This window comes from Equus caballus, chromosome 10 (assembly GCF_041296265.1).
Source record: "Equus caballus isolate H_3958 breed thoroughbred chromosome 10, TB-T2T, whole genome shotgun sequence".
Taxonomy (NCBI): domain Eukaryota; kingdom Metazoa; phylum Chordata; class Mammalia; order Perissodactyla; family Equidae; genus Equus; species Equus caballus.
The window spans coordinates 89,117,538-89,141,839 of record NC_091693.1 but is presented as its reverse complement, the minus strand read 5'-3'; the positions used below and the strand labels follow the sequence as shown (position 1 = coordinate 89,141,839).

Here is a 24,302-nt window from a genome sequence, read left to right as displayed (position 1 = left end):
ATTTTATTCTTGATAACACCCAGCGAGATTCCACAGCCAAAGCACAGCCATGGGGCAAGTCAACGAAGCCAGGAACAAGCTAAGTGGCAGAGGGAAGTTATCTGGTGATTTAAAATGTGCCTGGGTAATTCACAGGCAGATAAATAAGCATACAAATAAAGTCAGTTAGAGCTGGGGCTGCTTTTTGATAGAGTGATGGTGGAGCTGAGTGGAAAGATGGTGGGCTTTTACGTCAGACAGACCCGGGCTGGGACTGAGGCTCTTCCAAGGACTAGGTGTTGACCTTGAGCAAGTTAGGAAACCTCTCAGAACCTCTCCTTAACTGTGGGTCAAACGGTGACAATAACACCCAACTTGCCGGGTTGTTGAAACAGCTAGAGATAACATACTAAAGGCACCCTGTACCTAGTGGGTGCCACATAAACTGTAGTTCCGATTTTTTTAAAAAGCCTATTGACTATTTGCAACAACTCATGTCCAGGTTGGGATTATTTGAGGTGTACCTGGATGGGGTTTTGTTAATGTGGGAGAAGATCTGTATCTTTTTTGACAGTTATATGCTCTTGATGGTTTTCTTTATATAACCTTTACCTATCGTGAACATAACTAATCAAGTACACAATTTTTTTCCGTGATTTAAACGGGTAAACCACTTTTTAAAATTAAGATGAGATAATTTCAGATTAATTTAAAGACTTTATCTACCATGCTATAGCTCTTGCCACTTTATATTAAAGAGCATTATGAACGGATATTATTCATGGGAATGAGGGTAGGAATATGGAAAAGAGACTTACCTAAAAACCTGTGTAAGGTCACCATGTCTAACTTGAAGTGGTGAATGAGCCCATGGGTGCTGAAGAGGTGGCAGAGCAGCGTCACTAGGCTGTTTCCTGTGGGAGGACAGTCACCCCGTCACCCCTCTTAACTCGTCTCCATCACCCTTAAAATACCAAGACCGACTATAAGCTCCAAAGCTTCTGTAATGAAGTTTCTCTGATAGGATGACTTGTTTTCCCCTTTGGATTTGAAGTTATTCAAGTGTGAAGGATGTTAGTACTATCATCTGGTCCTAGGGTTTCACTTATTGTGGAAGTAAAGTTAGCTCAGACCCTCTCCCCACGCCCAAGGCAATGAGAACATTAAGAGTTAGAAGGAATCTGCCCACTGAGGACTCGGACACACGTGTGTGTGTGTGTGTGTGTGTGTGTGTGTGTGTGTGTGTGTTTATGTATTTTTTAAAGATACAGTTTAATGATCACTTGAAATGTGCCTTGAGTTGCTTCCAATTGACTCCCACATTTACAGGAGTATCTAAGCCACCATGTTGCTTAAGATCATAGCCTATCCTTTTCCAATAGAAAAATCACCCAAGAGGAGATTTGACCATGAAATATTCTATAACTCAAGCCAGCAGAGAGAAAAAATTGAAGCTATAATAACTTGTAAGCATTCAGGAAATCTTGCTTATTGCAGAATAATGATTTTGAATTTTAAGAGCATTATAGAGTTTATGAAAGACTTTGAAAGGGATCAAGAAGATAACCGGGTGCCTTGAATGGAGAACTAGGTGTTACCCACATGCATTCTTCCAGGGTGCCTGGTTCCATGTCTCTCTGCAACTTTCACGGTCTTTGCGCTATTTCACAACAAAGTTGGAGGTAACTGACTGCTGCAGGGGATTCTTGTCCATATACACACAAATGAAATTAGATGGAAATACAACTGATTTCCCCCTCCCAGTTTTGCAGTTATTTATAAATTCATTTCAGCATTTCCTACTGCTTATGTGTATGTGGCTCTTTGAATTCTCCTTTGAACTAGTTATGGCATCTTACTGGATCTCTAATTAATTGAGTTAAATAAAATCTTTGGCAAGTACTCATTTCATATACAAGAGTCCTGATTACACTTTGTTTTTAACAAATACCATTGAACCAGTCCTTTTGTTCATGGTTAATTTCATTTGCTGATGCCCGTTTCTTAGTTGGTTTGAGCAAACTGAAACACAAGATTATGGGATCCATCCCAATGTGGTCTCATTAGCTTTCCGCAGGGTAACGCTTGGTTTCATGGTCTTAGGCTGCATCTCTTGACTGTACGTTGCTTGTCAGGTGATGGAATGGTGAGAGAACCATCTGTGATGATTGACGGCACAAGCCTGGTAGATGGCGGGACGTACAAAGATCAGCTTTGAGTGTGATGTCTTTCATTGGCTCCCTAAGCTTTTCAGCATTTGTTTAATGAGCAGATGAAAATATAATGGAATTTTATTTTTTCTTAAGGAAAGTCTTTATAGGCACAAAGATTTCAAAACTGAAGGGTGCAGCCTAAACTTTTACACTCTATCATCAGCAACTGTTTTCTTCTGATGCTGCCAAACACATCTGAACGACACCTGCCACAGACAGATTCTGCTCACTGAATGAAAGGGCATGAACGCCTGGCCTGTGAGAGTCAGGACTGAGCAGACGAGCTTTCGAGCTTCTAGTTTTCACGGACTAACAATGGACTTCCTCCTTTTGGATATGGCCAAAGTATTCTGCAGGGAAAGCATCTCATCTGTGGTTTCCAAATTTCTTTGGAATCATCACGGCCAGAAGGAAATGATCTTAAGATTCTCGGGCCAAATTCAGTGCTCATTCTCCATCTGAATTAACATTCCCTTGCCCTGGGCCTTCCTGAGTGGCTGTAGACTTACGAAAGTGGGGAAAGAAGGAAAAGAGAATCACGGTGCTGAAAAATAAATTTTGTTTTCATGAAATTAATCCCACTTCGTGGCGTCTATTTTAGTGAGAATTCTTTCGGGTGACTTACCGTTTGTCAAGCGATCAAACAAGAAAATGTCAAAATCCCACATTCCCACTTTGGAGAGCATGTGCTGAAACGACAAAAAAAACACAGTGCTTGACTGAGTCACGTCGGAGACGCAAATGTTTACTCAGAGATGGAATGAACCAAACAATTAAAAAGTTGAAAACAGTAGCATACTACAGCTTTACGTACCACTGCTTTGTAGTAAAACAAACCTGACTGGTCTTGCTACTAACAACAGTGTGACAGGGATGGGCTCTGGAATCAGAATGCCTGGTTCCATGTCAGCCACAGCGCTTCCTGGCTGTGGGATCTTGGGCAACTTTCTCAACCTCTCTGTACCTCAGTTTCCTAGTTGACAAATGTGGCTGACAATGTCATCTGTGGCCGAGGGTTGTTGTGAGGATTCAATGAAGCAATATGTGTACAGTGCTGGGAAGCCTGCTCGTGCAGAACGAGCACACGCGTGTTAGAGAGCTGGCACAATCGCAGTTCAGTGGAGTCTACACCATAAACTCCTACACACTTAAGGGAGAAGGTTATCACAAATTTCTTATAAACAAAGTCAAAATGATTGCTGAGTGCATTACGCTGCTCAGTGTGGACTAACCGGGAAATTAACCACTCCACCAGCTAGGAACGGAAGGTGGGCAATTGAGAATATTGGGTAAAGACCTGCTGTCCCAGACAGGCTTATTATCCTATTTTTCTTTTTCAGAATACCCCCTGCTCAGAATTAGATGGTGTTGACTCTCAGACGCAAAGTTGCACTTGCTGACTGTCCTCACTATAGCTCCTCTCACAGCCACTGGTTCAGGTGAGGGCCAGACCTGAACGGCTTCCCTGCGTCTTATGATAAAATCCAGGGGCCTCGTCATGGGGCACAAAAACCTTCACAACAGCATCATAACAATGAAAGGATGATGGGTTATTTGTGGGGTCTTGATTGAGTGAGCATTTTACTCAAGTCATAAATACTAAAGGCAGAACCAGGACTTGTCTCTGATAGCTGACTTCCGGTCAGCTGTCTGGCTCCATCTCGACAGCGCCTGCTCAAGGCGGCTGCTTCGAGGGGAGGCGCCACCGGCAGCGCTTGCTTGTCATTGATGCTCCAGTGCTGGTAGCTTAGTCTGGCTCTCCCCTCACCAGCCAACCAACCAATCAACCAACCAAACAGACATTCACTCAATCTTAGGCCTTGGGTTGTTAGAAGGAGTAAATTCTCTTTTTCCTTTTGTAGACCTAATGTTGGGAATTAGTTCTTGTGATATTACTTGCTGCTTCTTTCTTTTTTTTTTTTTTAAGATTGGCACTGAGCTAACATCTGTTGCCAATCTTTGTTTTTCTTCTTCTTCTTCTCCCCAAAGCCCCCTAGTACACAACTGTATACTCTAGTTGCAGGTCCTTCTAGGTGTGCTTGCTTATTTCTTAACAGTATGTATTTCTTAACAGTACTTGGATAGCATGCTATTACTGTGCATGTAAACTATAAGATACTGCTTTTGACTTCTGTTTGAACTGAGGCAGTTTATTCCTGATATTTGAATTCCTTTGGCAGTTTCGGCTAGAGACAATTTGTGAACATTTTTTAGATTGTCACACATTAATTTCTTCCCTCAGTTGAATCAATATGTTGCAAAAATAATTGTAAAATTTGTAAAGATTACTTGACTGAATTAAAAATTATATAAAGGACAATGCCCTATATTGATAGCCTAAGGTAGAACCAAGAGTTGGTAATTATTGGGTTAACCACAGATATTACAAGGAGATAATTTAATGGGCTAAAGAATTTAGTTATTCTCTCATTGGTAATCACTGGTAATCAGTTCAAAATTTCACTTCAGTTAGTGTTGTGAAAATGTGTTTTTCACATTTATAAAAATGAAAATGGCTAGCATGTGCTCGGCGTGAATATATTAAGCGTGTAGACAAGCTTTACCTCATCTAATCTCAGCATCACCCTCATGAGGTGGATGTTTCTATTAACATCATTTTATACTTGAGGAAAGAGTCTTGATGTGTTGACTAACTAGCTGGAGTCACAGGGCTCCTCCATGGCAGAGGCAGGACTCAAACCTGGTGCTCTCAGACACACGCTCCAGTCACTGGCCGGCTGTGAGGTGAGAGAGGGGTAAGACGCTCACCCTTGCCTGTCCCAGGTAGTCTTCATCCAGCAGGTGGAGAGGGGCTTGTGGTACAATCCCACGAAGCAGCCTCGATGCATGGAAGTATCTTTGAAAGCTTAACAGTCTTTTCACCTTTTTCTTGGTGCCAATTTCCCCTGAGTGTGTTGTATCTGTGGAAAGTAATCAAATTCAGAAGTTATATAGTTAAAAAGCCTTATTTGCTCCAGTATGTAAAAATACAATGTATTATAAAGGAGAGAATGTGAAAAGATGCTCTCAGTGCTTTCTTAAATGCAGTCTATTTAACTCTACATTTGAAATTCTTCTGGAACAAAAATGGTATTTCTTATATACTATATTCATTAAAATGTCAAGATATTTCTGAATGGAATTTTGAAGACATAAAATACATGAATTAAAAACTTCATTTTCTTGTTAATGATGCTGGTATGCTTGGCAAGTGAAAGCTACATGTTTCTGCATGATTTGAAAGGAAAAGATATACTTTTTTCTGTGATATTGGAAGCGAGGTTCCAAAATTGACACTAGGTTTTCATCCTAAACTCTCTCTAGCCTGATCAAATCCTTCGCCTGAATTAGAAGAGTTGACAATACCTTGCTTAGACATAAGGAAGTGTTTCTTAATGTTCCAGGAACGTTAGTAGCAAAGGAATTAATAATCTCGGGACTAAAGTGACCTAGACTCCCCATGACAAGAAGAAGAGAAGGCGTTTAATTTCTAATGGGGTATCTTCTCTTTTACTGGTGATGACTGTAGGTAAAGATATTTTAATACTCAAATCATGTGTGCCTTCTAAAACTTGACTGGTGGGGCTGGCCCGATGGTGTAGTGGTTAAGTTCGCAGGCTCTGCTTCGGTGGCCCAGGTTTGGATCCTGGGCACAGACCTAGCACCACTGGCCAGGCCATGCTGTGGCGGCGTCCCATATAAAGTGGAGGAGGACTGGCACAGATGTTAGCTCAGCGACAGTCTTCCTCAAGCAAAAAGAGGAAGATTGGCAACACATGCTAGCTCAGGACCAATTTTCGTCACAAAAAAAAAAAACCCCAAAAACTTGACTGTTGACATCGTGGTGACTGTCTAGAAATACCTCAAGCACACTATTTGAATGTCTGTCAAAGTATATCTTAGTTCAGCTGAAATTCTGTGAATCACTCTAGGGCCACGTAAATGATGTTTGCTGCCACTTGTGGATCTGGAGTCAATTGAAGACTCTAGTAGGAAAAGATACAGTTCATATATTAAGAAATTCTAGTTTCTTTCAGGCCTCCTCCCATCTCCCCTCTTTCTCTATGCGACTCAAAATCACAATGGAGATCAGAAGCACAGGGCACAGTGGGCACGGCCTCCTGAGCATGTGGCTCTCCCCAATGGCAGTGAATGACCAAACCAGTTCTTACCGAGGTTGTATTATGCATGCAAAGGCTTCATTCAGGGCAAGCAAAACCTACTCTGGAAACGCCGCCTAATTAAAATTACTTTTATTTTAAAATAGGTCTCGATTTCCTGAGTGGAAAGAGGCATACAAGTGCACACGGAGAGGAGAACAACTGAGGCGGATGCTCGGCGCGCGTCAATCTTAGAGACGGTGCGTGTCGTGTGGACTCGGTTCTGCTGGTGGGTTCTCTCTCTTCTCTCCATCAGTTGATCGAATCAAAGGACAGGATAAAGTGCTTCATTCACTTATTAAAAAATATTCTGAGAGTTACTAAGAGACAAGGACTGTTCTAGATGCTTGGTGAGATCCTTCAGTTCTAGATACTTCAGTGAGCAAATGGACCTTACAGTCTTGCAGAAACAGACAATAAACGAGAAACAAAAAGTAAGTGGTTTATAAAAATGTGGCGGCTGGTGGTAAGTGCAATGGGGAAAAAAGGAGGGCAGGGGATGAGGGGTCCGGAGTCTTGTGTGGGATAGTCAGGGATGGCCTCACAAGAAGGCACAATTTGATCAAAACGTGGAGGAGGTGAGGGAGCTGGCCCAGCAGATATCTGGGAAATGCCTTCCACACAGAGGGATTGGCTCAACAAGCCCCGGAGTGGGAGCGTGGCGGGTGTGCTGGCACAGGGGAGGAGCAGCGGGATTTCCTTGTGGACCCGGAGGAGAGGAAACGGGAGGAGTAAGAGAAGAGGTCTTGGAGCAGAGGGGGCGCGAGGACGACTCATGCCCTGCAGAGGTTGTGACGGCTTGGGCTCTGCTCTGGGTGAGATGTGGAAGCACGGCAAAGCTTCGAGCAGAAGACGGATATGATCACACTCAAACTTAAAAAGGGCTGCCCTGGCTTCTGTGTTGGGGACACGTCGTAGGAGCTTTGAGGCAGTGACACCTGTCATCAGGCTACTCAATAATCCTGGCGAGAGATGGCGGCTGCTCAGACCCGGGGGAGTAGAATGGAGGAGTAGAATGGGGGGATTCTGAAAACATTTTGGAGTGCCTCCGAGTTTGGGCCCTGAACAACTGGGAGAATGCAGCTGCCGTCACCTGAGATGGGAAGGCTGCAGGGGGAGCAGGCGTGGCTTTGATTTCAGTTTTGCACGTGTTGAATTGGGACATCTACTGGAAAATCAGGTGAAGATGTCAAGTAGAAATAAGTGGACATAAAATCCAGAGCTTGGGGGAGAAGACTGGGTTAGAGATACAAGCCTGGGAGTTGTCAGATGAGATTACCTAGGAGCGAATGTAGATACAGGCGAGCAAAGCACCAGCGTCTGAGTTCTGGAGTACTTCAGCTTTAAAGGGTACGGGGAAGAGGAGAGAAAAACAACAGAGATGAGAGGGAGTGTCCCGTGGGGATGGAGGCACACTGAGAGCATTGTTTCCTGGAAGCCTAGTGGGGAAGGCGCTGCAGGGAGGAAGATGTGACTGTTGCTGTCAAAATGCTGTGGATCGATAAGTGCAATGAAGACGGAGAATTGACCAGGGGTGTATAAATCTGTCAAAATTCATCGAACTGTGAGCTTAAAACAGCACATTTTATTGTATGCTTAGAAGCAACGAGCACGTGCAGCACCCGGGTTTTGTTTTTCAAACACTGTTTCTCACTAAAAGGAACCAGACCACCTTGGAGAAAGGGCTGAGTCTAGCGCTGGGGCAGGAAAAGTACAAGATGAACGGTAACATCTTGTTACTCCGGAAAATACGGGAGGGCTCCGAAAATGATGGGCTCATTTACAAATGACAGAGGAGACAACTTGAAGGGGGCCCCTCTGAGGAAATATGGGAAAATTTGAGCATCAAAATGAATAATGGGAGAATGGATTATAAACTGCTGATTGAAACAAGAAGCCATGAGTCCATACCAATAGTAAGTAAACAAGTAAATAAATACGGAGAAAGGAAAGCTCTTCCCTGCAGAGAGAGCCAACCAATAATGTAGAAGAAATAATAGAGTTAGAAAATGTCCATTTTGCAAGCTTCGTGGTAATAACTGATTCAGGCCAGAATCATCAATGCCTACCAAAATTATTAAGTGAAAGTTTAAAAAACAACAGGATAGTCACACAGTGTCAAAGTATCTCCCCGCAGATGACTTATGAATTGGAAAGGAAAAATGGGTAGTTTTGTTATCGGACAAATGTAGAAGGGTACCATCTTCCCTAAGTGATCAAAGTTCACATCAATAATGGGAGAGCCTGACGTCTTGCACTTCCTGATGTAGTGCACTGAGGGCACAGCGTGGCCTGTGGGGTGTTCCTGCCCCAAATGCACTTCCGACTCCAAGAAAGAGGAAATGTCAGAAAAGCCCGAGTTGAAGGATTCTCCAGCAAACCATCAGTACCCTTGAACATCAGTGTCACGAAAGACAAAGTCCCAGGTGCTGTCCACGGTAAGGATGCCAGATAGAGCGCAACGGATGCAGTGCCCGAGCCTGAACTGGATCCCGGATCAGAAGAAAATGCCCATAAATGACATTGTCAGGACAATTTGTGAAATGTAGATACAGACTCCTACATGAGATAATAGCATTCTACCTATACATTTCTTCAATTTGATAATTGAAACGTGGTTACACAAAAGAATGCCCTTGTTCTTGGAAGATACGTGCTGAAATATTTAGGGACCAAGGGGCATGAGGTGTACAACCAATCCTCAAGGTGTGAAGAAAAAAAAGGCTCATGGTCAGGCAAATGGGGCAGAATATGATAGCTGGCGCATCTAGGCAAAGGGCATCTGAATTTCTCTGTTCGATTCTTGCAATTTCTCTAAAAAGATGAAATTATTTTATAATAAAGTTTAAGAAGGGAGAGAGAAGATGGGAAGAGAGAAATCAGAGGCAACGACAAGTATAGATGACTCGAGTTTTGCTACACAGGGGAGCAAAGAAGAGTGGTGGTACTTCTGCACAGAACTATATAGAATGAAATCAATTGTCACAATTAATAAGTGAAGTCAATTATGCCTGTGTTATGTATGAGGCAAATCCAAAAGGAAATATCCACACACACATCCATTCGTTTTCGTATATTTTATGAAAATTTCCCCATTCTAAACACTAAAAGTTCTCCCCTGTAGCTGAGTATGCCTATATTTACAGAACAGAATCAGAAACAAAGCAGATAAGCCTGCATAGCGGAAATATGCCACAAACAGAGCAAATTGAGACCATGGATTATTTCTTTTTAAACTTCCACTCAGCTTTCCAAATGCTGTACTACTTTAAGCAGATCCTTAGTTGAGATAATGACACTTGAATACATAGAGTAAATCTAGATGATAGGAACAATGGCTTCTATTCACTAAAATTACACTAAAATTGCAACTATAATATTACTAATCTAATGCTGTCAGGAGCTGGAGACAGTAAGTTTAGGTCCATTTTTGTTCTTAAACCAAAGAAGAAAACGGAGGATTCCCTCCTTCCCCCTTATTTTTCACCCTGCAGTCAAACAGATTACAGTCCACACACATGACAGAACGTAGGTCTCTGTTGATCTTTATTTACATTTTTGATATTTTTGGCCTTTATTTTTACTTAAAGAATATTGTGTTAAAATAAGATGTGTTTTGATTACGGAGTTGTTTGGCTCCCTCTTAAATTCTGAGCCTGAGGTACGCGTCTGGTTCCTGCCCTGTCACGTCTTTGGAGAATAAGCTCAGAAAATGTAAAAAATATTCAATAATAAAATAAACTTGGACAATAAAACCCTCTCAGAGTTAATTTTTTATGGTAGCCTGTAGGTTAGAAAAAATGTAGCATATAATGTCATTCACCGTGACGGTGTTCAAAGTTTCGGAACAAATTGGTTCTAACGATGTGTATTCTTTATTTGTGCAATTTCCAACTTCCTGTTTGAGATGCACAGGTAGGTGTCTGCCAAGTTGTACTGTTAACTGATGACCAATATTGTCTAAAATACCAACGCAAGGCATGACTGTGCCATTTAGCACTTCTATATGGTTATTCTTTAATCAACAAGAAAATAATTCAGAAGCGAAGCTAGATAGCCATTTATGAAAACAAATATAGCTTAATTTTCTCATTGGAAGACATACATAAAGTTAAATGAAAAACAATTCTCAAGGTAGCTCTCTAAATGGGAGGAGCATTCAATAATGCAAGAAAAATAAATTTATTTAAAACAATATCACTAACTTATCAGCTATTACTTAGGGAGCAATATGTGCTATGTGAGATAATGAAAAACTAAGATATAAGCTGAAGATATAGTTGGGAGAAAAAAATCCATATAAGGAACCCCCTGTGAATAAATTGCCACGCTGTGTAATAGTCCTAAGAAGTGTGCTCTGAAGCGTTGAAATGTGTTAAACAATTACTGAATAAGATCTGACACGTTTGTTTCCAAAAGTACTTTCAGCAAATAACTAGTGTATTTACTTTGATAATTAGGAGTATAGTGATATGCATTTCTGGATAGAAATTTAAATGATTAGCTAAGTTTTACAGATAGCTCAGCTAAATTCAGCTTGTGAAAATTTAGACTTAACAATGTGCCTAATAGTGAAATGCTAGGTTTATTTAAAACCTTTATACAATTAAAAAAAATTATTTAAAGGCATTCACAGTTATGCTAATGGTGATTTTTGTTTGGATTTTGTTGTTTTATGGACTGTGCGTGCCCAGATTCTCATTTAGAACAGTTTTAAAATGGTGCTCCAGAATATTCCATTGCCTAATCTGTGTGCACATGGACCCCAACTGTGAAATTCATTTTCTGCTCACTTGTTCTTTGATGAAGTTCACAAATATGTACATATCAGCACATTTCTGCACTATTTAGACACTAATGTTAGGGTTATGAAGTTTATATTGGCACTGGGGGTATGATAATTTTTAAATTTCACAAGTTGGGGTTGGCTTAAATGCGAAAAATGTTAATAAAAATTAGTTTCATTTTGAGTTCCCTCTCTATGTCATATTCTCCTTATAGGGGCTGCTAAATTGTGTTACTAGGAGAAATCTTAAATTTAAGATAAATATGCGGGATAAAAAAGCTATAAGCACACGTGCATGATGAGGCTGCTTCTGTCAACTATAGACCTGGTTCCTCCAGCAGGGTCTCCACCAACTGTTTCCAGAATTCGAATAGTTAGTAATTGGTGCAGAAGTAGCTCAGGTGATGCTCAGGTGGCACTGACAACAATGTGCCTTTGTGTTGAAGTGAGCAGAATGTGTCTGAAGCAACGTGGAGACCCAAATCCACAAACCTAGTATCAGTACTTTCAGAGCATTAATCCAATGGAATCTTTCAAATAATGTGTTATTAATTAATGCCCTACCCTGATAATTATTGTACTAATAATTACTCTAATACTTATTATGTAGTATATAATTTCATATAATTACGATAATAATTATAGTGAAATTCCTGATGGGTTAGTGGCTATTCATATGCTTTGTTTATTCTTCTTGTACAGGATTTTTAATATGTCTTGTGCTATAAAGTTATTGGTATAAATAACTTAGTACTCCCCAAGGTCAGAAACCATCTTATCAGACTTTGTAATTGCTGGTATCTAGTGAGTACTCATGCACATAATGGGAACTCCATACAAAATTTGTTGATTTAATTTGAATGAATTCTCTCAATTAGTTTACAGAAATATCATCATCAAATGCCTTTTTTTTTTTTTTTTTGCTGAGAAAGATTTGCCCTGAGCCAACATCTGTGCCAATCTTCCTCTGTTTTGTATGTGGGTCACCTCCACAGCATGGCTGCTGATGAGTGGTGTAGGTTTGCACCCAGGAACTGAACCCCAGCTGCCCGAGTGGAGTGCACTGAACTTAACCACTAGGCCATGGGGCTGATCCCTCAAATGCCATCCTTAAATAATAAGTGCATTTATAAAGTGCAAGGTGCTAACACTTATATGTTAGTTTTTGAAATCATTTTCTCAAACTCCCAAATGGAGTTCCAGGGCCCAGCCCTCCTCCCGTTGCCATTTGCTGTGACTGACCTCCGCTCTAACACTCAGCTGTGCCCAGTATGCTTGCAAAGTCACTCTTATTTACACCTCTGAATTTCTTATTAGGCTGTAAGTCTTGGAGGCCAGATTCCTGCTAGTTTTCTTTGAATTTCCACAATGTCTTGCAAGTTACAGGTGTTAAATACATGATGATGGCATTAAGAAACTTTCCTGTGTCTGTGCTCTAGGTCTGGGTTCAAGAATGACAAGCCTGGGAGAAATCAGGTTGAAACTCTAGTTTTAAATATAAAGTTTTTGAAAAGATGAGAAAAGGTTAATCAGTGTGATTTTAGGTGTCCTGAAGCACAAATAGCAGATTTACAGCCCAGCTCTTTCCCTCTTGTTGCAAATTCTACTAGTTCAGGGTTCAGGATCCCCGCAAAAGTGGAAGGTTAGTGGGGTCATCCAGGATGGAAATTTTTCTTGAAAGCATGCACAAGGGTTTTAAAATTGAAAGAACTTATTCTAAGATGCAGTTGCCCTGTGGATATACCTTTTAAGTAGATTATTCTACAAAATGAAAAAAATTAGAGGTTGTGTGTAGAAAACAATCTAGATGGATTTTCAGAATGGACAGTGTGGACTGAGAGTCCTCTTGACGAGGTACTAGGGAGATCAGACTCTGAATGAGACTAGTGCTCATTTCAGAGTATTAACCATTTCAATTCATTTTCACGTGCTTGTAGCAAATTTCACAACTCAGTCTTGGCTGCAGTGACTCCAGGACTGGAACCCCACCCTTCACAGCTTAGCATCTCTAGATATTAACATCTCCGTTTATGTGCAAAAAGAACCAGATGCCAAAAAGCCTTTTAAAATAAAATACGACACCTATCTCAGTCTTCTAAAAATTATCAGTGGTGAAAATGGCCATATTTGTTTATGTCTTTCTATATATATTCCCAGCAGTCAGAAAATGGTGGTGGAAACTGATGACAACCAAGGATATGATCTGGCCTGTAACCTCAAGAGTGGAGACTTCTCACATGGGTGGGCCTATTTTTAAGATAAAGTCCTTACAAATGACCTTTGGAATCCTGAGCAATTGGATTGAGATAAACAAAATAAATTCCTTAACATCTAGGGCACTTTCCAGGCGTAGTCTCTAACAGAACAGTTGTGATTTCAAAAAACAAATAAAAAATACGTACAATGAAACATCAACAACAATAACAAAAGCACCAAAAAACAAAACAAAACAAAACAAAAACCCAAGAGAGAAAGGAAAAGAAAATAAACCCAACCCAAATAAAAGACACCATCACCTTAAAAATGTAACTTGAAGTTGGGTAATCAACTTGAGCTAAAAGGAGCTAAGAAGTTGTTTTGAGTTCTCTAAGCTCAAGTCTTGAATAGAGATGTATTAAGGCCCCAAGTGATTAGCTCCTCTGTGTGTGACAAACACTCACGACTTCTTGATGGCTGTCAATAGAACAAGAGCTTTGCTTCAACACTGCCACGCAGTGGGAGGGGAAGGAGGAAGAGGAAAGGAAAGTCTTCTTTAAGGCAGGGGAAATTGTTTCTTGAGCTCTACTTTTTCACATGCTTATTTTTTTTCAATCGCCATTTCTTTTTTGTGTTCTTGACAGTGAAGAGAACACCACTGTGGCTGATGAGTCATGGAGAGAACGAGCCCCTCCCCAGGTCGCTGTGCCCACACCTGCTGCATCTTCTCTAGGAAACGTGCTCGAAAAGTGTTCGAGGGGTCACAGCCTGTCCTCAACCACATAACGCACTGGGTTTTGGCAAAACATGCTGTTTTTAGCCCACTGTTTTGCCAACCATAAAATCCATTCCAACCCAGGGGTCATAAATCTCTAACTTCCGGGGTTCAGGGATGGCTGGAACACTATTATTTCCTTTTTATAAGGAGGGGAAAAGGCCTTAAAAATAAGCTCTTAAGACTTCTTTGGGCAATAGAGAGGTTTTTCAAAATCCCAGTTTGAATGAAATTTAAATGAATTAGTAAGAAGCAGATCAAATTTCTTCAGCCCTAGAGAAGGAATACGTGCCAGGCACAATGCGGTTTTATTCAGCCCTCCGCTTCTCAGAGTTTGAAATGTTGAGCAAATCCCGAGTTTTGAGGGCAATGGTTTGTGGTGAGCAAATTGAGGTGACCAAACTTTCAGTTGATTCTAAGTCTCCCGAGGTTAAAAGCTGCTGCATTAACCCCTAGTTCTCAGCATATATTTAAAATAAGTGTGGTCTTTTTCTGGAGATGTGAGTCTGCACTGATGCATGTCACTACAGAAGTTCCACGTGTGCTGTCGTGTGCAACTGCCCCCTCCTTTCCCTCGATCTGCTAGTTCCACGCCCCCACCCCAGGATGGGGGCTAGCCCTCTGACTGCCTCCAGCTGTCCCCTCCGATCTTTCTCACCTACCACTGGCAGATTTATTCCTTGAGCACAACTCCTACCATGTCAGCCTTCTGCTCCAAATTCCTCAATGGCTGTCCAGTGTCTTTGTAGTCACGTGTATACCATTTATTCTGGTATTCATGCCTCTCCACAATGTGATGCCAACTTATTTTTCCATTTTTATCTCTCACCAGGTCTCTGTTCTTGCTGTTTTTCCCAGGTCCTGCATGGTTTTCTGCTTCTGTACCAATTCCCAAGTTCCTTTTCAACTGAATGCTATCTACACCTATTGAAATGCCATCCGCCCTTCAACGGCCCACCTCAAGCACTTCCTCCTCACCTCCAGGGAGACGCATCCAGATCCTTCTGTGGGTCCTCCTAGCACTTGGCGGTTGGTATTGTAGTAACTGGTGTTCCTAGCTCTCCTACTACGCAGCAGATGCTGCACCCGCTATCAGGAGCCCAGCTGGGGCAGGACCGTGCCTTATTTAGGATGGTGCCTGGCTTTGAAGGTGTTTCTTGAATGAAGGAATGAAGGGATGAGGTGATTACTGATTAAGATCCAAGGCTTTTATTGTTCCTACCTACTGTAGCATATCTGTCTCCTTGTGATAAATACTACCATAACAACCATGGAATTGTTGAATTGGACGAATCGTCCAGAGCAGGAAAGATACATTCACCTAAAACAACAGATAACAGGTGGTCCCCTGTGTAGAGGAACTTGAACTTCTATTTCTTTCTGAAGTCGTTGGATTTTCTGAAATAATTATAAACACATCTTTAGAATGGTGGTAGATTACTACTAAGTTTATCTGTTGGTAGAGGCCTGGATAGGAAGATGTTTCTCCAAAAACTTTCAGAAAAAGACCCTTTATGTTTTATTCTTTGGAAAGGAAGCAAATTCCTTTCTCTTTATATGTTACAAAGGCCACTTGAATTATATTTCACCTGAGTGGATCCTCTGATTTAATGGCTTGGATCTTGTGAGTGCTATACATGGGTGGAGTATAACTCTTTCAATGTAAGTATCCACCCTGGCTCAGCAGAGAACTTGAGATGTTTACCTGAACGTTAAGGCGTGTCTCTTAATGGCCCCTAGCTCTCCGAGGGTGAGAGCGCCCCTCAGGTGCAATCATATCCACCACTCTTGGTGGAGGACACTCTGAAGGAACCAGCTCCCATTGCCTCCTATCATTAACAGGCTGTGGAAGCTACGTATTTTCACAATGCTCATCAGAGAGAAGAAAGAACTGTTTTAGATGACTATTGCAGTGTCACCTGCATGAGTACGTGAACTGTCCCCAAAGATAAACTGAGGTACTTAATCTAGAACCAACACACTGGCCCCCATTCCCATTATTCCCTCTACAGTAAGAACAGGGCTTGGGGCTGGGCTGATGGAACTAAGAAACACTGCGCACCTACTAGGTCGTTTACACTTATCATTCCATTTACTTTTCATAAAAGTGGATATTGAGAAGCTGGTATTAATGGGTACATTTTACAGATGAAGCAATGGATTTGGAAAGATTTAGTAATTTGCCCAAAGTCACACAACTGATAAATAGCAGAGCAGGGGCTGGAACTCAAGTCTATCTGATCTTGAAGACGATGGTCTGCTCATTCCATCCTGCTCTTTACAGGGAAGGACAAAGAGGAGGGGACCTGAGTCCAGCGTAGGACCCTATTTTCTCTGAGGGACAATGATGTCTCCAAATGCAAGGAATCTCAGAGGTCCCTCCTTTAAAAAAGTATAGGAAAACAAAAAATATAAAAGGAAATTTCAACATAATTCATAAACACAAGTGTTCTAAAACCAAGATAGTAAAGATTTAAAGGCTGAGTATTAAAGTCGGTATCATTGAACAGGAAAGTCAGAGTGAGAAATATGGTAATGCTAATATTGAAAGACAACTGGTGAAATAACTAGAAACAACTGAGAAATAACTTCATAGCAAATTTGGAAGTGAATCTATGTATGTAACTTTCCTGTTTCTCTCAGTGGATGTACAAACGGGATTTTAGGGGGTGAATAATAAATCGCTTGTGGGTTTTAAAATTGGAAACACGTGTTTGACTGACACTGACTTAATGCAATTTGATTATTATGTTATTACACAAAGAAATGCGCAGACATTGGTCCGCACCTCCAGCTTTGGAAAAGACAAACATTTTGTTGTGTACATAGAGCAGAGCAGCAGTTTCTGGGGACGGGAAGGAGTGGGAGGGAGCTGGGCAAACAGGCTGCTCAAAATAAAACCGTGACAGGACACTCACAGCCTCGGGTTAACCGTTTCGGAGCCGAGGTTCAAGTCCCTGAGATTTTACCTGAGACGTGGTCAGAGAGCATAACCTTACTCGTTGAACATGGCCCAGGGGTATTTTCTTCTTTTCTCCCTCTTTCCTTCCCTCTAGAAAATGCATATGTCTTTTATGTATTTTCTAAGTATTTCTGATTACCTTTACAATGTTAAATAATATTCTAATCAGGAATGGTCATTTCAGAAATATATAATGTTCTTTGGAGGCTGTCAATGAATGAAACTGGAGCCCTTGAGGCGTGAATTGGCTATTTCTTCTTTCTGAGTTTGGGCAGTTTGAGCACCTCCACTGAGCACCTCCTCTGTGCAAGGTACTGTGGTATTGAACATACAGAATCTTCAACACAGTGTCTCTGTCCTCGGCCACCCAGAGGAAGGTGGTGGGGTGGGCTCTTCATTGTCTTCACCACATTTGTTTCTACTTCAGCTGTGATGGGTAAGGCATATTTCAATATAAAAATGCCTAGAAATTATCATATGAAATGGAAAATACGAGCAAGAGAAAGATTCCGTGTCTAGTGGGCTCTGCTGTCGAGAATGGGACAATTCACTTTGACCGCACCCCCCCTCAATGGAGTCAGAAGCCTACGTTTCCACGAGGGATGCAGGCAAGATGGCACCCGGTGTGTGAAGGGGATGTGGCAGCGGGAAGAGCGTAGGAGGGCAGGGCAGGAAGAAGCGAGATCAAAAGAGAAGGGACACACAAGCACCCATGGAGGTGGCCTCTGCACCAATGAAAGCCAATCTGAGAAGAAACGGAAGGAATGTTTTGCATCACCCTCTCAATCCCATGTGGGTTTGAGATTTGCTATCGGTGAGGTCGGGTTCTTCTCAGCAGTGGACTGGGTCCCGCATGCCCTTCCAGATGAGGGGAAGCCTAACCGCATGGGTAGAGCTGTCGGTAAGAAATATGCTCCTGTTCTTAGGACTATAGAGACCATAGAACCCTAAAAACAAGCTTATAGAAGCCTGTGCTGGAAAAAAATGTGAACATACACATAATGTGCTCCAGCTGTAGAGAGCCTGATCAAGTTGGAGTTGTGGAGATGCAAATGGCAAGGAGTGGAAGCGGGTGGCCTAGGAATGAACTACGAAATACGTGAAGTGTTGGTGCCGAGGTTTCTCTGCCCTAGCTCATTAGCGCTGGATTGCTCAGGGTGAAGACTTTAATTGCTTTGTTTGAAGAAGGGGGCAGCGGGGAAGGGGAAGCAAAGACTTGGTAGCTAGACGATCAGTTCAGCTAAGGACTCGTGGAGTGACCAAAGAGAGGAATTGTCCTCCATCGCGTGAGAGCTCACCCACCCCTTCCCTCCCTCCTTCCTTCCTTTCAGTCTCCAAACATTACCCAAGGATTCACTTTGATCCAGACACTGGGCAGTGCCAGGTGCAAAGGTGACGAAGACACAGCCTCTTCCCTCAGAGTGTTCCCTGTTGAGAGGGGAGCTCACTCCTGTTCCTCTAGGGAGGTAATAGTCAAAAACAATGGTCCTGGGTGGTGGGGGGCCGAGATATGCACTCTCTTGGGACCCCTGGCTGCCTATCTAGCAGGCAGCTAGTGTGTCTGGATAACAAACAGTGCCCTTGTGCTTTTTTGGATCTCCAAGAGCAGCCATGGCACCATGACAGTGCCGTCGTTCTCTCTCTGTTCGTCCCATCTCCCGTAGGTGAGCCAGGTTTAGCATCATTCTACGGCTCTACTTGGAGTCTCAGCCAGTGGACTGTCTAACTAGGTAAAGCCAGTAGACTGTGATGAGATGGAATAACAAATTGTGATCCAAGGAAAGAGCCTTTGGCCTAGAGGAGACCCCCGGGTTCAAGTGTGGACCTTGAACCCGATCACTCCTCAGTCATCCTCCTTCTCCCCCTCTGTGCTGTGAGTTCCTTGAGGGCACGGGCTCTGCCTTGATTACGTTTTAATCCCCAGCACTGAGCACAGTGGAATGAGGGAGAGAAAGAGTGGAAGTCAAAGAAAGACTTCCCTGATTTATGCCCAGGGGTCCCAGGTCTCTCAACAAAATGACTTGAGCTAATAATACCGATCATTATTCCAGGTTTATAAGCAGAGAAACAGAGTTCCAAAAGGGCAAGGGACTCAGCAAAAAAACCTTAGAACAAGTAGAAGAACAGGCATAAAGAGAGTTCCCACGCCTCTCATTAACTGACACCGTTTCTTTGTCGCACACAGTAGAATTAATTAAAAAAAAAAATCAGGTTCTATCTTGAGCTGAGGCAAGTGCTTTAAACTTTCCATCTTTGCAAATAAAGCCCTGCTGGTTATTTCCAATGATCAGCTTTCAGCTAAGAATTAATGGGATGGTTGTCAACTGGTTATTGGTAACTTGTGGGGGGCGTGTTTGGTTCAAGCTTATGGGCTGAGCCAGCATTCCAAACGAACGGAAACCAGTCTCTTTATCAAAACGCCAGGCCTTAGCTCTTGGTAAAAAGCAATCTGCCCGGCTTCTGCGGTGTCCTGGAGAACGTCCCTCTCAGTAATGACGACTCAGTCTGCCCTCTTGATGACCTGATGGGTTGACAGATTCCACACTGTTTAAGAATGAAGAGCGAACAGTGTGCTATTTGGAGACTCCAGAACGATTCCTCAAAGCGTCAGAAAGATCACAACAGGGCGTAAGTTTCAGAAGTTCGGTTAAGTGTAAGGTCCTCGCTCTGGAAAGTTTTCATTAATTTTTTTTTCTTTCTTGTACACCCCAGTGAATGCTGCAGTTGCAAATTTCTCAGCATGACTTGGTCAAAACCCACTCAAAATTATGCCAAGAATCTGCTTTGAAAGCTATGCTGTCAACATTTGCAGCCCTGGGAAGCTTAGATAATTCAGAAAGTATCTGATTTTCAGTAACCAGATTTCCAGTTAGGTTGAGTTTCAGATTTTTTTCAGGAGCCCCAACTCTGAAATATTTTTCTTAAAAGCAACCAAAGCCCCTGAAATTTACTTTAAGAATACTTATTCTTTACCAACTTTAAGCCAAAAGAGAAACTTTACAGTTAACAACAAGCCATAAAGAATAAAACTCTGCAACAATAATAAAATAGAATAAATTAGAACATTGTCGTAACAGCTTTAGAATCCAGAGAGCTGGCTAGTCTGTTATGTTTAAGATACTTTAGAACCAAAAAGTATCACTGATGAATAAAAAGCCCGAAGTGGACTAATACCTGCACATTAGTTAGTCATGAGGAGCTTAATTAAGCTACAAATAAACCCGAGAGTGCTGTTGGATTTATGAGGGGGGTGTGGGAGGCATCTGGGAACCGTTGGGGGCATTTAGTGGAAGGGATCCCGGGATCTAGCTGTTCTGAAGAGTGTGGGACAGTTCCACACAGCAAACAGTTGTCCTGTATCTCACTCAACTTTTCAATAACTGTTCAGGAAGTCACTTGGGTGAAAAGCCTGTTTATTATCACCTGAACCTGGAACCTAAGCCTGTTCCAGGTTTAACATAGAAACACAAAGTACTCCTTTGCACGGTCTTAACAGTCCCTTTCCAGCAATGCAACTACTATGCTAACTAAGGGAGGAATGTAATTTTGGCAGGGCAGGTGGTGGGCAGGACCCCGCTGGAGTTGTTCTGAGGTTAGGACATCACCAGTGGCCAGCCTGCTGATGCAGTCTGACTGTGTTACGGACAGAGCACACCTGCGTCGGGCTGCATTCGTACGCCACAGTCAGAGTGATTCTGCAGGTAGCTGCGATACATACTACACCATCATGCCCTGTGGGGTGGTTGCGCCCAAGCATTCACAGAATGAGAACACGCTATTTAAGACACACATTGTTTTTCTTGTATTTTCTGCTTTATAATATAGCTAGGACCTTAGTTTGTTTTTTTTTGGGCTCTTATGTGAACAAATAGGCTATGGATTCCCTTTCAAGATAGGAAAGGAGAGCATTATAAAATGTGTGCTATAAAAAGGTGGCATTGGGTCGGAGAGGGTTAAAAGCCATTCTCCTGGGTAAAAGCTTAGCTGGTAAACGTGGTGAAGTAACAGACTCCAGTCTGTAGCACAGCAAGTTCCTTACAAGAACAGCCCTTGCTCTGTCCAGCCTCACTGCTCTGAGCAGGGCCCAAGGTCAAAGTTTCCCCAACTCGGTCATCCACAAGCCATTACTACTGATTTTATATCTGCCTACACCACTGTTTACTTAATATCTTCCTTTAAGTCAAATAAATCTATTTTTACTTAAATGTATTTTATATCAATCGGGTGTCAATAAAACATCAGATTGGATGTGGTATTATATTTTCCCCATTACACATTAAAATAAATGTGCAACTATTAAAGTAAAAGAAAAGGGGTGGTTTCTGGGACATTAAGATCCTCTTGTGTACCCTTTGGTATGCATACTGTGCTTTGGGAAATACTGTTGTGAAGGATATACACTAATGAAGATTTCAGGCTTGTAAAACACCATTTATGGGCAAAGGATGATCCAGTCTTATATCTTCATTTTATTTGTTCCTTAGAAAGAACGTATTTTCTTTTTGCTAAAATATGTCTTAAATACTGCATTTCAAATATTAATGACATCACAAATACAAATAATTTAAAAGTAGAATGGAAGATATGTGATATAGTACTTAGACCACATAATATTGATAATCTTCATGAAGATATTCCTTATTGAACTCTTATTTAAAAAAATTCTTGTAACAGGGCACACTCTCCAGCTACTGTTGTCAAGATATTATGTACAATTTATCTTTCTTTAGTAAAAATAGATTATGCTGTCAACAAGCAACAAGTCTTTTTAAATAAACAAATAATTTGCTTATTCTTCAACAAATATTTATCGACCCCTGTTATGTGCAAAGTGTTGTTTTGGGCACCAGGTTACAACAGTGAGCAAAATAAAGCTCCTTTCCTTACGGAGCTTCTACTCCGTTAATATAAGATGGGAATAAAAGCAAAACTGATTTCCATTGGTCTTGAGAGGGAAGTAGATAGAGATACAGCATTAAACTCCTATCAATCAGAGGGCCTGAACTTCTTATCAGGTGTGTGCACATGACACTGTCATTTGTCATTGAACTCTATATGGCAAAGAGATTTTAATGTTCTGTTGTTTGCATAGCTTTTCTAATAAGATTCTATTTTGTTGATGCTTTGCACATATTTCTCAGCCCCATTGAAAATTCCACTCCACAGTCTGAGGAGTGGAATTTAAGAATGTCCTAATGCTTCAGTCCAAGTTCTCATTTCTCCTATGTAATTGAAATTGTCCTTAAATCACCTTGTGTTACCTTTCCTATCATTCAAGCCACTAATACCATTGGCAAATGGTGACCAGAACCTCTTCATGATCATTTAAAGGAGTAAAAGTGTTCCTTCTCTATTTAAGACACTTAAAAAATAACACCAAAGGGTGATTTAAGGTGGTGAGAACTGTTAAATAGAGAGCTCAACAATACTCTAAGAGAACATTCCTGTCAGAAGACTAGGGTGACATGTCTTATTATTAATTTCCATATAGTGGGTGTTTCATACTTATCCAGCTATTAATGTTAGATGAAATTCATCCATTGTGTTACTCTATTAGTCATTTCCAAACAGATAAAATAAAAACCCACTGCTTTAGATTATTTTCAAAATCTCAGGTGGCACCACTGGCCTTTCTAGTTTCAACAAATGGAAATTTTAAAAATAAGAAAGCTAAACTGTTCACAAAGATTATTTTGAAATTCCAGTTAACAATTGCTGTTTAAAATAATTGACTCTGAAGCATTCTAAGATTCTGAGAAGTCATGAGTCACTGGGGAAAAACTAAGTTATGCCCCCAAATAGCATTTGTGTTAGGACTTTTTGGTTATAATTCTTTCCAAACAGGTTATCCATGTTTGTCAATTCCCAATTTAGAGCACATTCGGCTGACTAGAACGTGCTTGTCTTTCAGTGTGTTAATCAACTCTTATCTTTTAAGACATTTCCCTCTGAAGTATTATGATCTATTTGTCTGTGAAAGTGTTTTTTTGCATGAATATTAAGATCCTTTGGCAGTGGTATCCAGAAAAATGTTGACATTTTAGAGACCTAATATTGCCCCTTAAAGAGTGATTATTGCTATAGTCAAAAGGGATGAAGGTGACAGAGACAGCACTGGAAGAGAAGAGGTCCTTTAAAAGAAGGAGCTTAGCTTGTTTCTATCCCATTGCTGGAGCTAAGGGATCAGAACAGTCTCTGCACACAGTAGTGTGGATTAAACATCTATTGAGTGAATAAGCAACTGAAAAAGAGTGACCCAGCCCTTTACTGTGTCTGGAGGCCTGCCAAGGAGGATGCATTCCCCGCCCCAGGGAGGGCGGTGGATCCTTCAGCAGAGGGGTGCAGAGGATGACCTCTAGAGCCATTGTGTGGCTTTGCAACCTGACTGTGTCCCACAGCTGTGTAGACTCCTGCATCCTCTCAGTGCCCCCATTGCCCCCTGTGCCCGCTGAGGATAATAATATTGAACAGAACCTACTACATGGTCGAGAGGGATAAATAAAGTTATACATATAACATAGTACATAGAACACCTCCAATAACCCTCAGCTAACTTTAGAGTTAGAATTACAGATTGTGTGCTGTTACTAGATTGAGATCCAGGACTTTCTCTGTAACAAATTTGGAATAGAACTGAACACAGAGACCAGTATATGCTGTTTCTGTAAAGCTTTTTGATAAAGAAGTCCTGATCTTAGGTATAGAAGCCTGGACCGAAGATGTTGAAGTGATAGAGAATGCATTTCATAGTAGACCCAGGAATAACTGGTCATTTCTTTGTGACTTAGTTTTAATATTAAGAAGAAGCAACTACTTGCCATGCAAGACACAAGGGAGAGGAAGCCTGCTTTCTTTACTCACAGGCCTTTGGTGATTCTCCATTTTATTTTTTATAGAGTAGATGACTGGCCTTCAGGACAGTCCCTGGTTCTACCCAAACCTTATCGTTCAGTAAAAGTTTCAGCCTAATTTTACATCAATTCTGATGACCTTCCCTCCAACTGTGCAACTCCCTCCTTCCACACTGCCTGCCTGGGATGCGGGGCACTCTCCCTTTGGATAAACCTAGTGTTTTCCCATCCCTCGTCTTTATTTTGAATACACTTAAAAAAAATCTCCACTTGCAAAAATGCAATCAGTGTCCAAGTGCCACTGCCAACTCCTCCACGGGCTCCTTCCTAGAAGGTCCAGGGCTCCCTCCCTTGGAGCCTCCTGGGCGCCTGCCTGATGT

The 24,302-nt window shown here is 41.6% G+C and overlaps 1 protein-coding gene across 3 annotated transcripts in view; it reads right to left on the bottom strand.

Annotated features, from left to right (window-relative positions):
* Nucleotides 1-24,302, bottom strand: part of PDE7B (phosphodiesterase 7B) — a 294,049-nt gene that overhangs the window by 36,491 nt on the left and 233,256 nt on the right. For all 3 annotated transcript variants that reach the window (XM_005596942.4, XM_070225499.1, XM_014735201.3), the window contains 3 exons: nucleotides 4,962-5,113; nucleotides 2,818-2,881; nucleotides 798-893 (listed from right to left, as the gene is read on the bottom strand). In XM_005596942.4, coding sequence (XP_005596999.1) covers nucleotides 798-893; nucleotides 2,818-2,881; nucleotides 4,962-5,113 — 312 coding nt within the window. The remainder of the gene's footprint in view (nucleotides 1-797; nucleotides 894-2,817; nucleotides 2,882-4,961; nucleotides 5,114-24,302) is intronic.